The 18,105-nt window shown below is 40.9% G+C and overlaps 1 protein-coding gene across 5 annotated transcripts in view; it reads right to left on the reverse strand.

Annotated features, from left to right (window-relative positions):
• Positions 1–6,341: 6,341 nt before the first annotated feature.
• The window catches only part of UNC5B (unc-5 netrin receptor B), a 387,265-nt gene continuing 375,501 nt past the window's right edge, over positions 6,342–18,105 (reverse strand). For all 5 annotated transcript variants that reach the window (XM_033941792.1, XM_033941793.1, XM_033941790.1 and 2 more), the window contains 2 exons: positions 8,794–8,972; positions 6,342–7,280 (listed from right to left, as the gene is read on the reverse strand). In XM_033941792.1, coding sequence (XP_033797683.1) covers positions 7,115–7,280; positions 8,794–8,972 — 345 coding nt within the window. In that variant the 3' untranslated portion in view covers positions 6,342–7,114. The remainder of the gene's footprint in view (positions 7,281–8,793; positions 8,973–18,105) is intronic.

The raw sequence follows: 18,105 nt of genomic DNA on the forward strand, positions 1-18,105 counted from the left end.
AGTTATTTTCAGCAAAATTGATAGTCTCTTCAAAGGGTTAACTGTTCCATTAATATTGGTATAAATCCCAAGATAACCTAAATGTCTGCTTTATCACTTGGTATCCAAGGAGCTGATATATGATGCCTCGCTTTAAAAAAATGCATTAATGTTCCATTTCAACATAGCTTACTTGACAGCAAATGGGACCTATTTACTAAAGCAAGTTAGTAACACCTATTATCATGCATTAATGTGCATTACTGCATTTTAATACATGGTAATGCAGTAGCATATTTTAACTTTAGGAAAATAACTCCTAAATTAGCTACAGGAATACTGACTGGTATGGCATATAATAAGTCAAGGATTTAACTGTGTAGGGTGGCCTGCGGAAGACCAGGATGAGTGGGGGAGATAAAGCTGAATCATGGAAACAGGCTAGTGTGGGTCCAGAAACTAGAATAATTTGCAGACACCTCCCCAATCATTTTAACCCTTACCCTGCCAATTGACTCTGGTCAGGATAGATAGAAAACTTTAATTTTGATTTTTAGATGCTCATCTAGAACATACAAGGGGGTGCTGAAAATTCTCAGCCCCAAAAACCAACTTCCTAAATTCTGAACATTATTTTGCCACTGTAGTTGAAGAGTTATCTTATTTCATCGAGTGCCAATTTGAACAAACAAATTTTATGTTTTGTCATAGTTTCAGATTATTGATTGAACCATATCCATGTCATTCTCTTCTTGGTTGGGCGGAGAACTTTTCAGCACCCCCTTGTATTCTGCAAAAACCATGTGAGAAAAATAAGAAGCAACATTCCAGGATTATGTGAACTCAGCTTTGAAGGATACAGCTTCAAAGATAAATCTTAGCTAGACTGGTGCCTTTGTCTAGAGAAGGTTACTTTTGAGAAGAACCTGAGCAGAGTCTGGGGGAGAATTAATTTAATCAAATACGTATCTTCAGGTGGTAATTTGCTATCAGGGCACTTATTCTATAAGGGAAAGTTTGTCACCTATTTTCTTTCATAGAATAAAAGCATAACAGGTAATATACTGTATATTCCTAAATGCCAGAAATATGTGCATAACTTACAGTATTCTATAAGGTACGTGTATGTGTGAGTCTACCATACTCTACCCAGACGCCGACTAATTGTACGCCGACTTGTAAAATATGTGCACACTTATAGAACAGTACTTAGACCAGGGGTAGAAAACCATGGTTCTCGAGGTCCACAACCCCAGTTGGGTTTTCAAGATTTCCACAATGAATATGCATGAGATCTATTTGAATACAAAGGAAGCAGTACATGTAAATAGATCTCATTTATGGTCACTGTAGAAATTTTGAAAACTCAATTGGGTTGTGACCCTCAAGGACTGTGGTTGCCCACTCCTGTCCTAGGCAGACTTTTGGCATTTACATATATACACACACACCTGTAGGCTATTATTCTAAATATTTACACACGTAATCAGCATGTAAATGTTTGAGCCCATTTTTTTTAGAATTAGCCCCTTAGAAGAACATCAGTTTGTGAATTCTGGTGCCCACTCTTCTTACAATAAGTGACTTTCATATCAGCATGTCTACAATGGAAACTTTTATGACTACTTAAAGAACCTTCAGAATAATTTCCTTTCATTAAAATCTCACAAACCAGAGAACCATGGTGCTTTGTTCATTAATGCACCTTAATTAAAACCACATTTATTTTGACCTTTATTGCAAGAGAAAGGCAACTACAAAGACTAAAGATGGAAAAATCTGAAAAGTCCCATAAAGCTGCCTGTTCTCTGGCTCAGTAATTAGCTCATATTTAAGCAGGCACTTAACCCTGAAGCCTTTTCCTCTGCCTAACACCACAGATGGGAACGGAATCAATCATGGACTCCCTCTTAGCTTTGCTTTATAGACCTAAGTCAAAATACTCTGTATTAATTTCAACTCTCCCTTCAGACCATAGTCTAGCCATTATAACATAAAAACGAAGAAAACACATCACGGATCACTGTGTGGGATGCTTGAGGAGCAATCCACAGATTACAGATTATGGTTTATGTTTGTTAAATTGAAATATCACCTAGGAGAATTCAATAAATGTTATCCTGACCCTCACCCTGATCCCTTACTCAAATGACTCCAGCTGAACCTCCCCCCAAAAATGATTTGTGAACTAAAAGCTGTGATTTGTCATTTTGGTAAACAGAGGATAGGATTATGCAAATGTAAGTGAACAGCTGATCACAAGTTTATAGATAACCCGAATTCTGGTCCACCTGATTATTTTTTTTTTCATTCTCCTGCTGTCAATATTTACGATTATGTAATTGTTGTTGGTTGACTTTCAATGGCACGCTTCTCTAATGGACCTAAACTCAGTTGCTCTGAAAGTTAAATAATAATAATAATAATAACAGTTTATATACCGCAGGACCGTGAAGTTCTATGCGGTTTACAATGATTAAAAATGCTACAAATTGGGTAGAACTAACAAAGTTAAAAGCTAGTGACTAACAGCTCTAGAGATCAGTTATTGTGGAATAAGATTGTACAAGTCAGCTACCTAAGTAGTCAGTCAACATTCTTATTGCTTGTGAAGTTTACTCCACTTTGTTTTATCAGTTCTCCCAACACATGTGGCTGCCAGTTTTCAGGACATAGTAATCAACGTGGGCTACAATTAAGATGTTTTATGACGCCACTGCTTTTGTTATTTTGACACGGGCCCCATTTTATGCAAGAGATAAAGCTGCAGTAGCAATTCCCATGCATCAAATGCAACACAGTCCTTTCAGTTCCTGTGGGCTGTGTCACATTTGCAGCACCAGGATTTGCTACTGCAGTTTCTTAAAACAATCTCCTAGTTACTATTAACTAGGGTTATCAGTTAAATAACATGTCTTAATAATAGCCCTTGTTGATAACTTCCCCCATTTTCCTGGATAATGACGACTGTTTAGTGACCAGGCCAATTCAACATGACTTTCTCAAAGTAGATCACAGATGGCCTCTCCTTGGCCCTCCACTGTTCCATCATTGACAGGGACACACTGTTCTGCTCAAATAGAAACAAAATTCAGATTCCCAACATACTTGATTTTAACCTTGATATGAAATAAGTTGAAAAGCAGCATGAATTAGTATTAACTCTACGATGATAGGACCTGATTTGGTAAGCTCACTCCCCCTAAAAAAAGAATGAGGATGTGCATTTGTTTTCAAATGAAATGAAACATGCAACAGCGTTGTGTTGTTTCACTGGAAAGAGAAATGAAAAATAAATTGTGAACGAGGTTTTTATGATTTCACTAATAGCACACACTACTTGCCAATACGGCAGACTATGAATGAAATGGGAAAAAGAAAAAGAGCCATAAAAAAAACTGGACAGATAAAAATCCCAAGGTACCCCATGGAAAGAAAAACCCTTTTAAAATCACATCCATGATCTCTAATAGAGAATGACACGGTGACAAAATTCATTACCGTTCCCGTCCCGGCGGGAAATAATCCCATGTCATTTTCTAGTGTCTATTTCAACCTCGGTCCTTTTACACCAGCATTCTTCAAAGCAAAGCTTGCAGGTCAGTGGTTGTGCCCAATTATACTCTAATTATTCCCTCTCTCCTTAAAGAATGACATGAAGATGGTTTCCCACGGTTATCCGCGGGGACGGGAACAGTGATGAATTTTGTCACCGTGTCATTCTCTAATCTCTAAAAAGAAATGGCACCCATTCAAGTTACATCAATCTTAGGATGCGTACTGAAAAGAAAGAATACCACAAAGTCCATGGTGCCTAATGAAAAGCCATCAGTCTCATCTCGCTCCACATCTTCCAGGTTGCCTAGAATAAGACAACAAGGGGGGTAATTCTATAAAAAAAGGCATGAAGATTTAGGTGCTTGCAAGACGCGTAAATGAAAAGACTACTGCCATATGCGCACAAAGGCTAATATTCTGGCTGCATGTTATTCTTTGAAATTACATTTAAATGGAATGGTGCATAGTTTAAGGGTGAACATTCACATGGGCGGAGTCTGGGCAAAGCTTGGGTGGGGGCCATCTATAATCTACGTTTTCCACTTAGATTATACATGTAATCATTTATACTGGATCTATGGCTGGTGTAGTGTTTACACTTAAATTCTAATCTAGATGCACATTTGCTATATTACGTAGCACATCCCTTTTCTTTTAGAATAGGTTAGAAGTATGTGTGTTATAGGTGCCTAAATGTAGGTGTCCCTTTATAGAACTGCCCTCAAAAAGCAGAAATTAAATGATGTGATTACTGACTAGAGATCTTCCAAACTTAAAGCCCCTTTTATCAAGCCGAATAGTGCAGGCCGCATGGTACATGCACCGAAGCCCATAGGGATTGAATGGGCTTCGGTGCATTTGCTGTGCGGCAGATGCTACCACTGTTTGATAACAGAAGGCCTTACACTATTGGATTACGATATACTAATCAATTTTAAATAGTTCTTTTTTTTATAATCAGCATGCAAATTCTGAGCGTGAGTCATTCCTAAAACATGGCAGTGTTGGCAATAACCTACTGTTATATATACCCTAGAACTGCTAAATCGTACGTACACATCTGATTATTCTTTCTGCTCTGAGTTCTTCCTATGAGGTCCACCCATTAAAATGTGAGTGCTAGTGATGGAATCTGGATGGGGATGGAGATTGGAAGGTAAAAAAGACCCCCCCCAAAAAAAAAAAAACCAACCCCAAAACAAAAACAGTTCATTAACCTGTGTTGTATGGAGTCAGACTGTACCAGTGTTAATTTGTAGGTTAATGCATGCTACATCAATTTTATGCATACTTTTAATGTGTCTAAATGAACAGAACATGTGCTAACAAATGCACATCCCTAATGAGCAATTTAGAAAGCATCTTTCTACCATATTTATATTCTCCCAACTGTTTGTCAATACAGGATTCTTGAAATTCAAACACATATGTTCATAGGCGCAGTAGAAATTATGGCACAATTTTTTTTTTTTTCCCTTTGAAATTAAATCAGTACCTGTGTATTATTCATAGGCACAAATTAGCTAAACTCTGTGACATTCTATTTCACGATATTCAATTCCGATAAAACCTCTTTCTTCAGTTCTCCCTTCATCCCTACTGGATGATTGTACTGAATTCAATTTAAAAAGAGAGAATGATTAAATAGTGCAGCCATACTGGACATACATTGTCCATGGCTGAAAACATACTTTGCTCTCTTACAGATAATTTTTCATTCAAAGCTGTTTACGAGCATCTAGCACCAGAACAGAACTTGCGATGCACTGAGAGAAAAATGACTCTAGGGTTCCCTTCCTAATAAAACATTGACAGAAAGAACAAAGGCCAGGCAATTTAATGCTTAGGAAGGCATCCAGATGTTCCCACACCTTCTTTCTTCCAATACACAGAGCAGAACTGTCTCATATTTTGTTTGTTACTTTTTTTCCAGAAGCTGTGAAAAGAGCATTATTGCTGACTCAAGGAACCGATTTTGAGCTACCTGAAATCAGTGTTGGAAATTTTGTCAGGAAACCACTAGGAACCATAACCCATTAGCACACAACAATTGAAAGCGGGTGAAGGCCTGGCCAGTATACAATCATTACACGGCAGCAGATCACAACTTCCTGACTGCAGTAATGCACTGCCAGGTCTCCTCAAAATGTGCAGGAGCTTACTGACCAAGATGCCTTCTTTCCCAATGTATGCTTTTAAAACCTCTCCGCCTGCCTCCTTTATATTTGCAAGACTTATATATTGAACAGTCCTGTAACATGTTCATTCTTACCTGAGAGGAGCACAGAAAGATTATGGAGAATTCTCTGAATAGCCCAAGTTCATTGTAACACTTCTGAACCAGTACAGTACAGAGAGTCTCACCAGTTACTACAAAGACCAGAAAGCCAGGAGAAGTCCTGTTTCAGGAGTTGATTCCCTGCTCTTCCATTTCCAGTCTTTGTGCCTCAGCTCACACCCACTGCAAGTAGGTACAAACAATGACGTTGTGGTTATGCCCCACTCCCCTGTTGATACTGCCATGAAGTTCAGTGCCCAAAAGGTGGGTTGCATTTATGCTTCTGATGTACTAGAAATGTTAAGATCTTGTTTGGGTGAAATGGTTATCCTATAATGTGACCCTCTTATTCACCTGTCCCACACATTTTCTGCATTTTCCTACCCATCTAAACTGTTTATGAATAATTTGACAGAAAATAATCCGATTACCTCAGCAGTGTCCAAATGAAAGTTTTCCCTGAGTCTGATAGGGGTGCTTTAAAATGAAGTCTGTGAAAAATATATGTAAGAAAATAGAAAGCAGAGATATTTGATGTCCTTTTAGTGAATGACATACAACGCACACACAGCCATCAGAGTTCAAACAAGAGGCCCTGGGCTTGTAAACGATTCACCTACTTCTTCCTTTAAATGATTTTTCTTGAGTAGAAAGGAGTTTTGACACAAAGCTCACCTTTCTTGAACACAGGTGTGTTATGTATGCGGTCGCACCCACAAACATTAAAAAGATAAAGGAGAAAACAACGAACCCATCCAAAGATCTGGATAATAAAATTAATTTGCGTTTCCTAAGAAACCATTTTGCCTTAGTAAAGCTGCTCCACAGCATGGACAGAGTAAAAGCCGTCTGTTTCAATTGTACTTGACCTGTGCAAGTTTGATGCTGTTAAGAGATGAAGAAGGAAAGGAAATAAAGAGAAAACAAATGCTTATAAAAAGTTCTAATTGCTTAGTGCAGTGGGAAGGAGCAAATCAGATCCACCAACAGCTGTTGCCATGGCTAACAAAAGAAGCCTTCTCCTTGAGCCCAGCCAGAGGATGTGGAGGGCATCGAAAACCCATCAGACATTTGGATGGCTTGTAAACTGGGTGTTTCTAAGGCTGGTTGTGGCTATAAAACAAGAGGGCATAAAACCCCTCCACTTCTCAGGAGTAGCTACAGCTCTGTGAGTCATTTGCTTAGAAGAACTGCCTCCCCTCTTTCCTGTTCATAAACGAAGGGCATTTCCAGTTCCCTAGCCCGCCCACCCTTTCCTCTGTCCTCATCAGCGAAGTCTCCTGGCTTCCTTGCAAGCCTTCAGCAGTCCCCTTCCGTTGCCATGACAACCATCATCTCACTCTTGCCCATCTCTTCCAAGGCACTAGCCAGTGTGTTGAGGTCACCATCGTCTTGATGCATGGCTTCCCATAAGTCCAAAATCACTCCAGTTGGGCTAGCTTTGGTGGCAAAGTAATTCAGATACCTGAGGTACAACAAGAGAGAAAGGAAAAAGAGAGATAGATAGGCACGCATCAATTCAATGTTGAATTCTATAATACAGAATCATTGAGAATCAGTGGCTTGGATTAAAAGTGATTCCAGGAATAGCATGGCCTACTTGAGGTTGGAAACAGTGGAAACCCAAAGGAAACAAATGGAAGGAAGACAAAACAAAGTAATGAAGGGGAGCTGGGGAGCATATGCTAGGGATTGCTCTTAAAACTACTGGGCCAGTTTAGGAAGTCTATTGAGGGTCAAGCTGATGGCTCAGTTGAGCTGATGGCTTAATTTCAGCTCAAGTTGGACAAGGCTTAGAATACTAATGGAGGCAATTGAGAGGAGTAAAGCAGAGCCATCAGGCTATAGGCCATATTGAGTGCCCACAATTACAGGGTTCTAGAAGGAGTCCTAGATCATGGCTCCCACTCCAGCCAAAATATATTGTTATAATAACTGAACTAAAGTAAGCTAATAGGAAGCACAAAATGAGGGGGTGGGGGGCATAAAATGGGTAGGGGAGTGGCAAATCCATAGACAATTGCAAACAAAAGCTTATAACTCAAATCCAGTCCTGGTTCCAACAGCAAAGCACAAAGGAGGAGGGGGATAATGCCAGATAAAAATTAAAAAGAGCAATGAAACGCAAGTCAGTAGCTTACTTCTATCTGAACAGTTTTAATAAGATATTAATACTGAAAAGTTTGCAAAACTAGTTAAATAATTTGGAAAAATTAAACTAAATGTCTTTATCTGGTTATTCAGAAGAATTTCTCTAGCTAAAAATGCCATTTAATAAATGGCTAAATTTACCTGTTAACAGTGGCTTAGTATAGACATTATGTAGGTAGGTATTTCTTCTTTTATTAGTTATGGGGAGGAGGGGGGAGAAAATGATTGTTTTTCAAATTATTTGTATATTTAAACTGCGTTTCATGATGTTTATATTTAAATTCATTGTATTGCACTGTTAATATTTGAAAATTAATAAAGATTTACCAACCCCCCCTAAAAAAACCTCAAACAACAAATAAACTATGAAAAGAGAGAAGGGACAATTGGATGGTTATCACACTGAAATGTGAGTCTTATCTCCAGGCAGATCAAGATTTAGCATTCTTGAGCCCAGTATTTAAAAACAGAGAAGCTATTAATTTTAGGTCCTTGTTAGGCTCCTAAATTTGTGCCCCATTTTCAGCTATGCTCCTATATTTAGGATTTTAGTGAGATTTTTAGTATAAATTTAGGCACTCAACCCTAGCAAATTTCCAAAGAAGCTAAGATAGAAGTGTAAATTCTTTGCAAATGAGGTCCCCCAACTTGTAATAATGACTTATTCTGCATGCTAATTAAATCTGCTTTTGTGTTTGTACATAAATCTATCATAAAAAGGAAATTATACCAGAGAAAAAAAAACGGAAAAACAGTGGCATGAAGAATTGGAAAGAGAGGGGAGAAGACCACTGCCAGGGAAGAATATGTGTTATAGAATCTCTCACCGGTCCACACTGAGTTTCTGCGCGAGCAGCCTCCAGTCATTCCCTCTGGAGTTGGGGGCATCGAGGCTGTTGCAGATCTTTTGACGAATGGAGAAAGGCATTTTGAAGGCGTAAGGGCCCAGCTGCGTTGTCACTCTGCCTCCAGGATGTGAAGAAAATGGATCAAAAGGTTTGATATTCTGTTACAAACAAAAACAGAATGATATTTAATTGACAAAGTAACAAATAAGAAAATTGAAGATATGTTTAAAAAAACATTTAACAGGGCTAGTCAAAACTCTACTAGTGTTATAATATAGTTGATTATTTAATGATATGTGACCATCTCTGGGAAAAAGTAACTACAGTAGTGGATTTAAAATGTTGAGAATAGCTGATTTTTCATGTCAGGGCTTCATAAGCTGTCTAGAAAAGTTACACGTTTGAACTTCTGGATCTTTTTTCTAATAGTTTCACATAAAAGGATGGGGTTTTAACTAGTGCAGCCCGATTCACGATTCGAATCGGTTCACCGATTCACTTCGGGTGAATCAATTTGAATCGATTTAAAACAAAACCCAAAAAAATCGGCTTCCCGATTCAGCTGACCCTCCCCCCTTGTCCCCTAAAGCAGGAGCGGCAGCGCTGCTCTTGCTGGCCGGCCACTGCCGTACCTGCTTTAGAGGGAGACGGGGGAGGGTCAGTCAAGAAGTGCTCCCTGAAGTACAATTCCTATCACTCTCCTTCCCACTAGTGCTCCTTATCTGCTTCTGCCGTCACTGCCATCAGCCCAGCCCAGCACCTCCCTCCCCCTGAACCGGGAGACTTTCCCCCACCGTCAGCATGTCCACTGCAATGATTGGGCATTCATTTTTAAAATTTTTTTAAAATAATTGTTAAAAGACAATATACTGTCAACATTCCCCCCCTCCCCCCGACAAGAAAAGGCAGCATTCCCCCTCCATCCCTGAACTGGCATCACCAACCCCCTCCCGGACCCAGAGGAAAGACCCCAGGCCTACCTTGTTTCCCTGGTGGTCTAGCAGCGTGCTGGGGCAGGAGCGATCTTACGCGCTCCTGCCCATACTCTGTCAACAATGAAAATAGCTGCAAAGACTTCCTGGGGCAGACTCATAAGCTTGTTGATGTTGATTTCAATTATAATGTGCCGTGAAAAAAATTTGCTTTATTTAGGGCTCCTTTTATCAAGCCGAGCTAGCGGGGTTAACGCGTGCGACTTTTCATCACTTATTAACCCCCGCGCTGGCCTAAAAACTACCGCCTGCTCAAGGGAGGCGTTAGCGGCTAGCGCGGCCGGTGGTTTAACACGCGATAAACCGCTAGCGCGGCTTGATAAAAGGAGCCCTTAGTGTGCCAGAGCTTAAAAAGTTTCAGAGACACTGCTATAAATGCACAAAAGGAGCACTGATGCAGATGTTCAATTACAGAATTCCCTTTTTATGGATAATGGCACTAAATATCTTAGATTTAATTCAGCAGTGGCAGTCAACGTTTAAAAAACTCCCAAACCAAAATAACACAGAGCCCTCTGGCTGAACACTAATCTGCACATATTTAAGTGTATTTGCTTCATCCTTTTTAGGTCTCTGGATATCTTCCGGAGCCAAAGCATTGAGCTTCTTACAACAATGGAAAAAGGTTTTCCTTTTCCTCTCACATATTTTTTTGTGTGTATTCTTTTGTTATGTTTTTGATTTTGGGTGCGACTACAAAACTGCATGCTCTCTTTCACACTTAAAATCAAAAACATAAGAAAAAAATACACATAAAAAAATCTTTTCTACTTCTCTTCTATTTTCTTCTATGGCTAATAATATTGCATGTAGATCAGTGTTTTTTAACCTTTTTACATCTATGGACCGGCAGAAGTAAAAGAATTATTCTGTGGACCGGCATCGGTCCGTGGACCGGCAGGTGAAGAACACTGGGCTAAGTTGTGGGCCAGATCCCGCCCTCATAATAGTACTAATTGCACCTTGCACGTCCCGTGCCTCATCTGGAAGCCTTCCCTCTGACATTGCAACGTCAGAGAGAAGGCTTCCGGTTCAGGCGCAGGATACCCGTAGGAGCCACTGCCCGTGGCTTTGTGTACTGAATCAGTTAGGAAGAGGGAGCTGGCTCGAAGATAGCGCCGCATCGATCGCACCACGGACTGGCGGTTGAATAACACTGTTTTGGGCCTGATGCACGTGCTGGCCCTGTGGACCGGCACTGGTCCATGGACCGGTGGTTGAAGAACACTGATGTAGATAAAGCTGAAACTTCTGTTTCCCTTTTCAGCTAGTGGAGAAGCAGAAATGCTGATCACCCTGGTATGGAGGGTTAGAGTAAGCAGATTCCTCTAATTCCCCTTCTGGGCAAATAAAAAAAGTTAAACTCCATGGAACTGGATCCACTCTCAAGGCACATTCTCCAGTGGATACATGTTCGCAGTGTTTAACTTTCACAGCTGGCTGATGGAATAAGCTAAGGTCTTCACTTACATATGAATAAATAATTTATCGCTATTCTCACCTTTTCCAAAAATGCTATAGTAGTGTCTATCTGTTAAGCACTATCATTAATGAGGCTTAAATGAACATTTAAATACAATGCATAATGAAAATGTTTGCAGGAAAGCAATTTGCAGAAAGACAGGCAAGGAGAGAAAAACATTTAACAACCATAAAGACAGGTGATAACAGCTTGACAGATGCAGCAACACAACACTTTTTAGGGCACTTCCAGCTCAGTGCTGGGCTGTAACAAATGCAACCGTGCAAATACATATTGAGGCCAGAGGACTCAAAAGCAAAGGAGCTCCAAATCCACAGGCAGACACCAACTTGGAGGAGAGTGTGGCGTAATGATTAGAGCAGTGTATCGCAAACTGTGTGCTGCGGCACGCCAGTGTGCCTCCTGAGATTTCAGGTGTGCCGTGAAACACCGGCCAGGAGGAGAGTCGCCCACACCGGCTGACTGCCTACAGCAGGGGTAGGCAATTCCGGTCCTCGAGAGCCGGAGCCAGGTCAGATTTTCAGGATAGCCACAATGAATATGTATGAGATGGATTGGCATGCACGGCTTCCTTGAGATGCAAATCTATCTCATGCATATTTATTGTGGATATCCTGAAAACCTGGCCTGGCTCCAGCTCTCGAGGACTGGAATTGCCTATCCCTGGCCTACAGGACCTGCCTCTCGCGGCGAGAAGCACGTCCTCTAGGAAGTCAGCCGGCGCAGATGACTCTTCTCCTGGCCAAGCAATGAATACCTCCACCAGTCTCGATATCAAGTCATATACGTTCCTCAGATTGCCACACCAATGTATCGTGTGGTAGCATATCCTCACAGGAACATTCTTTTGTGTGACTTTTTAAACTTGGTATAATAAATTACTAATAGTTTATAAAGTTATTCTGTGCGATTAAAGTGACTTATCTTTTGCACCGGGTCTGCTTCATTCCCCACCGACGCGTTTCAGATATTTCCTCAGGGTCGGGGACATGAACAACAGAGTATCCGGGGAACAGCATAATGCTAATCCATAATAGAAAATCCGAGGCTATGTTTTTTGTAGGGACCCTCGGACACAAGGGGCGGAAAATTTCATGGCGACACCAGAAATTTTCCGTCCCTTGTGGCCGAGGGTCCCTTGAGAAAGAAAATATCATCTTCCACTTCGACACGTCCCGTGAGGTACTTAAATGTTTCGATCATGTCTCCCCTGTATGTAAACCACTTTGAGTATGGTCGTACAACTACAAAAAGGCGGTATACAAGTCTCAATCCCTTTCCCTAATAATGTAAGAACCGCCATAATGGATCACTGTTCAAGCCCAGTACCCTGTCAGGGTTAGCTCAAAAGACAGATGGATTCTAGGCTGCTTATGCCTAGTCTACTTTAATAGCTGCTAATGGACACCTCCCATCAGAGACTGTCTAGTGTCCAATGCAATCCTCCCCTCTGACCTCATAATTCTGCATTGCTATGGATGCTACAGAATACTTATTAGTTAACATGCATTTAGTTCATTAGTATGCCGTAAAAGAATTTAGCTACAATATAACTGGCTAATATCTTACTGGAATATATATATATACTGAACCGTACCATCAATTTCCAGTATTTAAATTTTTCATATATATATATATATATAAGTATGTAAGGATGTCTATATTATAATCACGATGTTTCCTTTTAAATCTGCAGGACCCAATTAGGTTGCTTGCCACTAGTGCAGGGGTGTCAAAGTCCCTCCTTGAGGGCCACAATTCAGTCAGGTTTTCAGGATTTCCCCAATGAATATGCATGAGATCTATTAGCATACAATGAAAGCAGTGCATGCAAATAGATTTCATGCATATTCATTGGGGAAATCCTGAAAACCCGACTGGATTGCAGCCCTCGAGGAGGGACTTTGACACCCCTGCACTAGTGGGAACTGCCAGTCTGTAAACAGTAACTGGAAAGCCTCATACATTATGATTTTTTCTTTCATTCACTACTCTAGCAAAGGCACTCTTCCCATTTCTGCACAGCTTAACATAGACTTTTTTTTACAGTTACAGTTAAATCATTTATATTCCACTGTTGCCAACAAATAGTTCATAGCAGATTACATTAACTAGGATTAATTAACTAAGATGTAAATATAGAACAAGATATTATCCCAATCATTAACTACTAAAATTGAATTTCCAAAACAAGAAAGTTTTGAACACTTTTTTAAAGATCGCAAACATTTCTACAGATCGTTGTCAGAGAATGTGATGAAATCAGTTAGCTTAGTGGGGTTTAAAAAAAGGTTTGGATAATTTCCTAACAACGAAGTCCATAGGCCATTATTGAGATGGCTTGGGGAAATCCACTGCTTATTTCTAGGATAAGCAGCATAAAATCTGTTTTACTACTTGCGATCTAGCTAGGTGGTTGGGACCTGGGTTGGCCACTGTTGGAAACAGGATACTGGGATTGATGGATCTTCGATCTGTCCCATTATGGCAATTCTTATGTTCTTAAGAATTTCAATTGGCAAGATAGACCACAAGAAGCGGCCTGATAAGAACATAAGCAATGCCTTCGCTGGGTCAGACATGAGGTCCTTCGTGCCCAGCAGTCCGCTCACGCGGCGGCCCAACAGGTCGAGGACCTTGCAGTAATCCTCTATCTATACCCCTCTATCCCCTTTTCCAACAGGAAATTGTCCAATCCTTTCTTGAACCCCAGTACGTCCTCTGGAAGCGCATTCCAGGTGTCCACCACACGTTGGGTAAAGAAAAACTTCCTAGCATTCGTTTTAAATCTGTCCCCTTTCAACTTTTCCGAATGCCCTCTTGTTCTTTTATTTTTTGAAGTGTGAAGAATCTGTCCCTCTCCACTCTCTCTATGCCCTTCATGATCTTGTAAGTCTCTATCATATCCCCTCTAAGTCTCCTCTTCTCCAGGGAAAAGAGTCCCAATTTCTCCAATCTCTCAACGTATGAAAGGTTTTCCATATCTTTTATCAGACGTGTCGCTCTCCTCTAAACCCTCTCGAGTATTGCCGTATCCTTCTTAAATTATGGCAACCAATATTGGACGCAGTACTCCAGATGCGGACACATCATCGCCCGATACAACGGCAGGATAACTTCTTTCGTTCTGGTAGTAATACCCTTTTTGATTATACCTAGCATTCTATTCGCTCTCTTAGTGGCCGCTGCGCACTGTGCTGTCGGCTTCATTGTCATGTCCACCATTACCCCCAAGTCCCTTTCTTGGGTACTCTCATTCAATAACATCCCTCCCATCATATAACTGTACCTTGGGTTTCTACTTCCCACATGCAGTACTTTACATTTCTCAACGTTGAACTTCATCTGCCATCTCGTCGCCCATTCCCCTAGTTTGTTCAAGTCCCTTTGTAATTCTTCGCAGTCCTCTTTAGTCTGAGCTCCACTAAATAGTTTGGTGTTGTCCGCGAATTTTATTATGTCGCACTTCGTCCCTGTTTCTAGATCATTTATAAATATATTAAATAGCAGCGGTCCGAGCACCGAGCCCTGCGGAACACCACTTGTGACCCTTCTCCAGTCCGAGTAGTGGCCCTTCACTCCTACCCGCCAACCAATTTCTGATCCATCTATGTATGTCTCCTTCCACCCCATGGTTCTTCAGTTTCCGAAGTAGGCGTTCATGGGGTACCTTGTCAAAGGCTTTTTGGAAATCTAGGTATATGATGTCTATGGGACAAGAGATAGCATACAATCTTTTAGATAAAATTCCCTTTAAACTGGGGAATTGTAAAGTCAAAGTATTACAAACATTATAATATTGTCCAATCAATGGCCTGCAAATTAAATTGTTCACATATAGAGGAATCAAACCATATGTACACTGTAAAACATGCTATAGATAAGCTTCTGCTGAATTCTTTTCAGACATGAAATCAATAGATTTCTAGTTGTCTGGCAGTCGTCCCTCTGACAATATGGTGTTTTGATATATGTTACTTACATCTTCTATATCTGTTTATTAAAATGGATATATTTTTATATACTCTACCAAATGTCTGTCTTGCCATTTAGCTGCAGTCCCACTCAAGATCTTTCTTAGTGCTTCAGCACAGCTCTTAGCTGCCTCTCCACCCAGCAGATTCTCTTTTGGCTCCCAGATAAGCTCTCCCTGTTACTCACCCCACACCCACCAAGCCCAAGCCAAGCTCTCCCTTGGACTGCCCCAAGCCCAGTTCCCCCTACTCTTCACTCACCCTCTCATCTACCTGAGGAAGAGAAAAATGGACAGTGTGGCACCCCAGACTGCTTCTTTCTTCTCCCCTGCTTTCAGGTCAATAGGTGCAAAGCTGAAGCTGAGATTGATGTGGTCCTCAATTTCTCCTATGGAAATTCTAAAAAGAATGAAGAATTCCATAGGAAGAACTGGATTTTGCAGCCCTCCTATGACCACAGAATCCTCAGAGGCTGGTGGGTAGGGGGGGTTCTGAGCACAGCTGTTAAAGCATACACATCCCGCCTGTCATCTCTGTCCAAGGTAGTACCGTCCACCCCATTTGCCCTATTCCAAAGTATTAAATCCTCCCCTACTTTTCAACAATCAGCATTCGAAGTTAAGCATCTCAGTTAGATATTGATGCAGCCTCAGTCACTGAACCTTACTTTGAAATTGTAAGGTCCCTGACCTGCTGTCTTGTAAGGCTCATCTGCTGTTTTATCCAGGCCTTTAGGGATTGATGTTGCAGACCATTTCCCCAATTTGTTTAACCAATTAAGAACAGGCAGTTCCACCCTCTACCTAGCTCTGATGCTGGTGTCCTAGTTGCCTTTTCCTGGATAGGGAGCCCATTGCCCTGATCTTAATGTTGAATATGATGGGTGACATTCATAAGCTGCTAGCCTCTATTGTCAGTGTTTTCTTTCTGCACTGCTTCACAGCCAAGGACTCATATAGTATCTTTGCCAAACAGGATGCTGTAATTAATCATCTAGTATGTGTTCCAGGATCTTGGCGTTCTTCTCTTGGCTGTTTCTTGAGCATTTGCTAGCGTGCATTTGGGTCTGCACTTCTGGGGTTTGTTCTGCCTCCTTCTTGTGCTCAGGCTGCTCTTGCATTGCAGGCTGCTTCTGCTGGGCCTCCTCATATCCCTTCCTCCCCTGTTCTTCTTACCTCTCTACCTACTGCATTTTAATGTTGGATTCTACCTCCAGAAATGGAAGAATTAACTATTTATTTGAACAAAGATAAGTATGCTGTGCTCCATGAGAGGGAAAAATTACCCGAGTTCAACTTAACACTTAAAGAGCATGGTTAAGTGGTTAAGTAAGGTAAGTAAGATGAATAAGGCTACAAGCCACTATACCTAATTTAGAATCACCTTTACACAGAGAAGAAAAACTGGACAATCAGTGATGTTTACATAAAATAAGATTATACATTAGCATTAAAACAATGATTATACAAAGTAGCATTAAAAAGGTAGTACAATGAAAACAATAAAAAATGACTATGTAATAAATTTATCAAACAAATGAGTTTTTAAAACCTTTCTAAAAGCAATATACAAATGCTTTTGAAAAATCAAAGGACTCAACCAGGAATTCTGTTTGCCTAATTGAAAGGCAATTGTTTTGCTAAGAAATCTCTTGAAACGACATGACTTAATAGAAATAAATAAATGGAAAAACACAGTAATAACATTTTATTGGACTAACACATTTTTCAATTAGCTTTTATAGGCCAAAACCTCCTTCTTCAAGTCAAACAGTATACTTCTGTTATGGTAATGTAACCTGAGGAAGGAGGTTTTCGTCTGCAAAGGTTAATAAAAATGTATTAAAATAAGTCCAATAAAAATCACCTTATTTCCATTTTCTATTTATATACATCTATCTAAAGCAAACAAAAAAAAAGAGAGGGTGAAAGTTCTCTTTTTTCTACCTTTGTCATCTCTGGTTTCTGCTTTCCTCATCTTCTCTTCAATCTCTTCCTTCCATCCAGCATCTGCCCTCTTTCTCCCTTCCATTCAGCATCTGCCCTCTTTCTTTGCCCCCTCCATCTACTTTCTCTGCCCCTTACTGTCTGACCTCTCTCCTCCTTCCATGTGGCATCTGCCCTCTTTCTAGGCCCCTTCCATATACTGTCTGCCCTCTCCTTCGTGCATCCAGCATCTGTCCCCTCTCTCCTATTTACATGATTCATTATAGCTTTACTCCTCTTTCCATTTTTATCTCTCCTCTCTGTGTCTCCATCCCCTCCCCCATATTCTGGCATCTATATCCTATCCTTTCCTTCCTTCCTTCCCTACCCCATCCCATCCCATGGCCTGGCATCTCTGCCTCCTTCCCTTCCATCTCTTCTCCCCCCCATGCTCTGGTATCTATGTCTCCTTTCCCTCCTTTACCCCCCATGCTCTAGCATCTCTCTCCTGTCCTCCCCACCCCACTGTCTGGTATCTCTGTCTCCTACCCTTCTATTTCTCCCTCCTTCTCCCCTCATATGGTCTGGCAACTCTCTCCTTCCTTTCCATCTATCTCCCCCTCCCTCCCTCTGTAGTTTAGCATCTCTCTTCTTTCCTTCCTCCTTTCCAGGTCTGATATCTCTGTCTCCTTTCCTTCTATCTCTCCCTCCCTCCCATGCTCTGGCATATCTTTTCTCTCCTTCCCTCCCCCCTCCATGCTCTGGCAACTCTCTTTTCTCCTCTCTTTCCCTTCTCCCCCTCTATTCCCCTCTCTATCTCCACCTCCATGTTCTAGCATATCTCCCCTCTTCTTCCATTCCCTTCCTCCCTCCCTGTTGTCTGGTATATCTGTCTTTCTTCTCCCTCCTTCTCCTCC

Source organism: Geotrypetes seraphini, chromosome 4, assembly GCF_902459505.1.
Source record: "Geotrypetes seraphini chromosome 4, aGeoSer1.1, whole genome shotgun sequence".
Taxonomy (NCBI): Eukaryota; Metazoa; Chordata; class Amphibia; order Gymnophiona; family Dermophiidae; genus Geotrypetes; species Geotrypetes seraphini.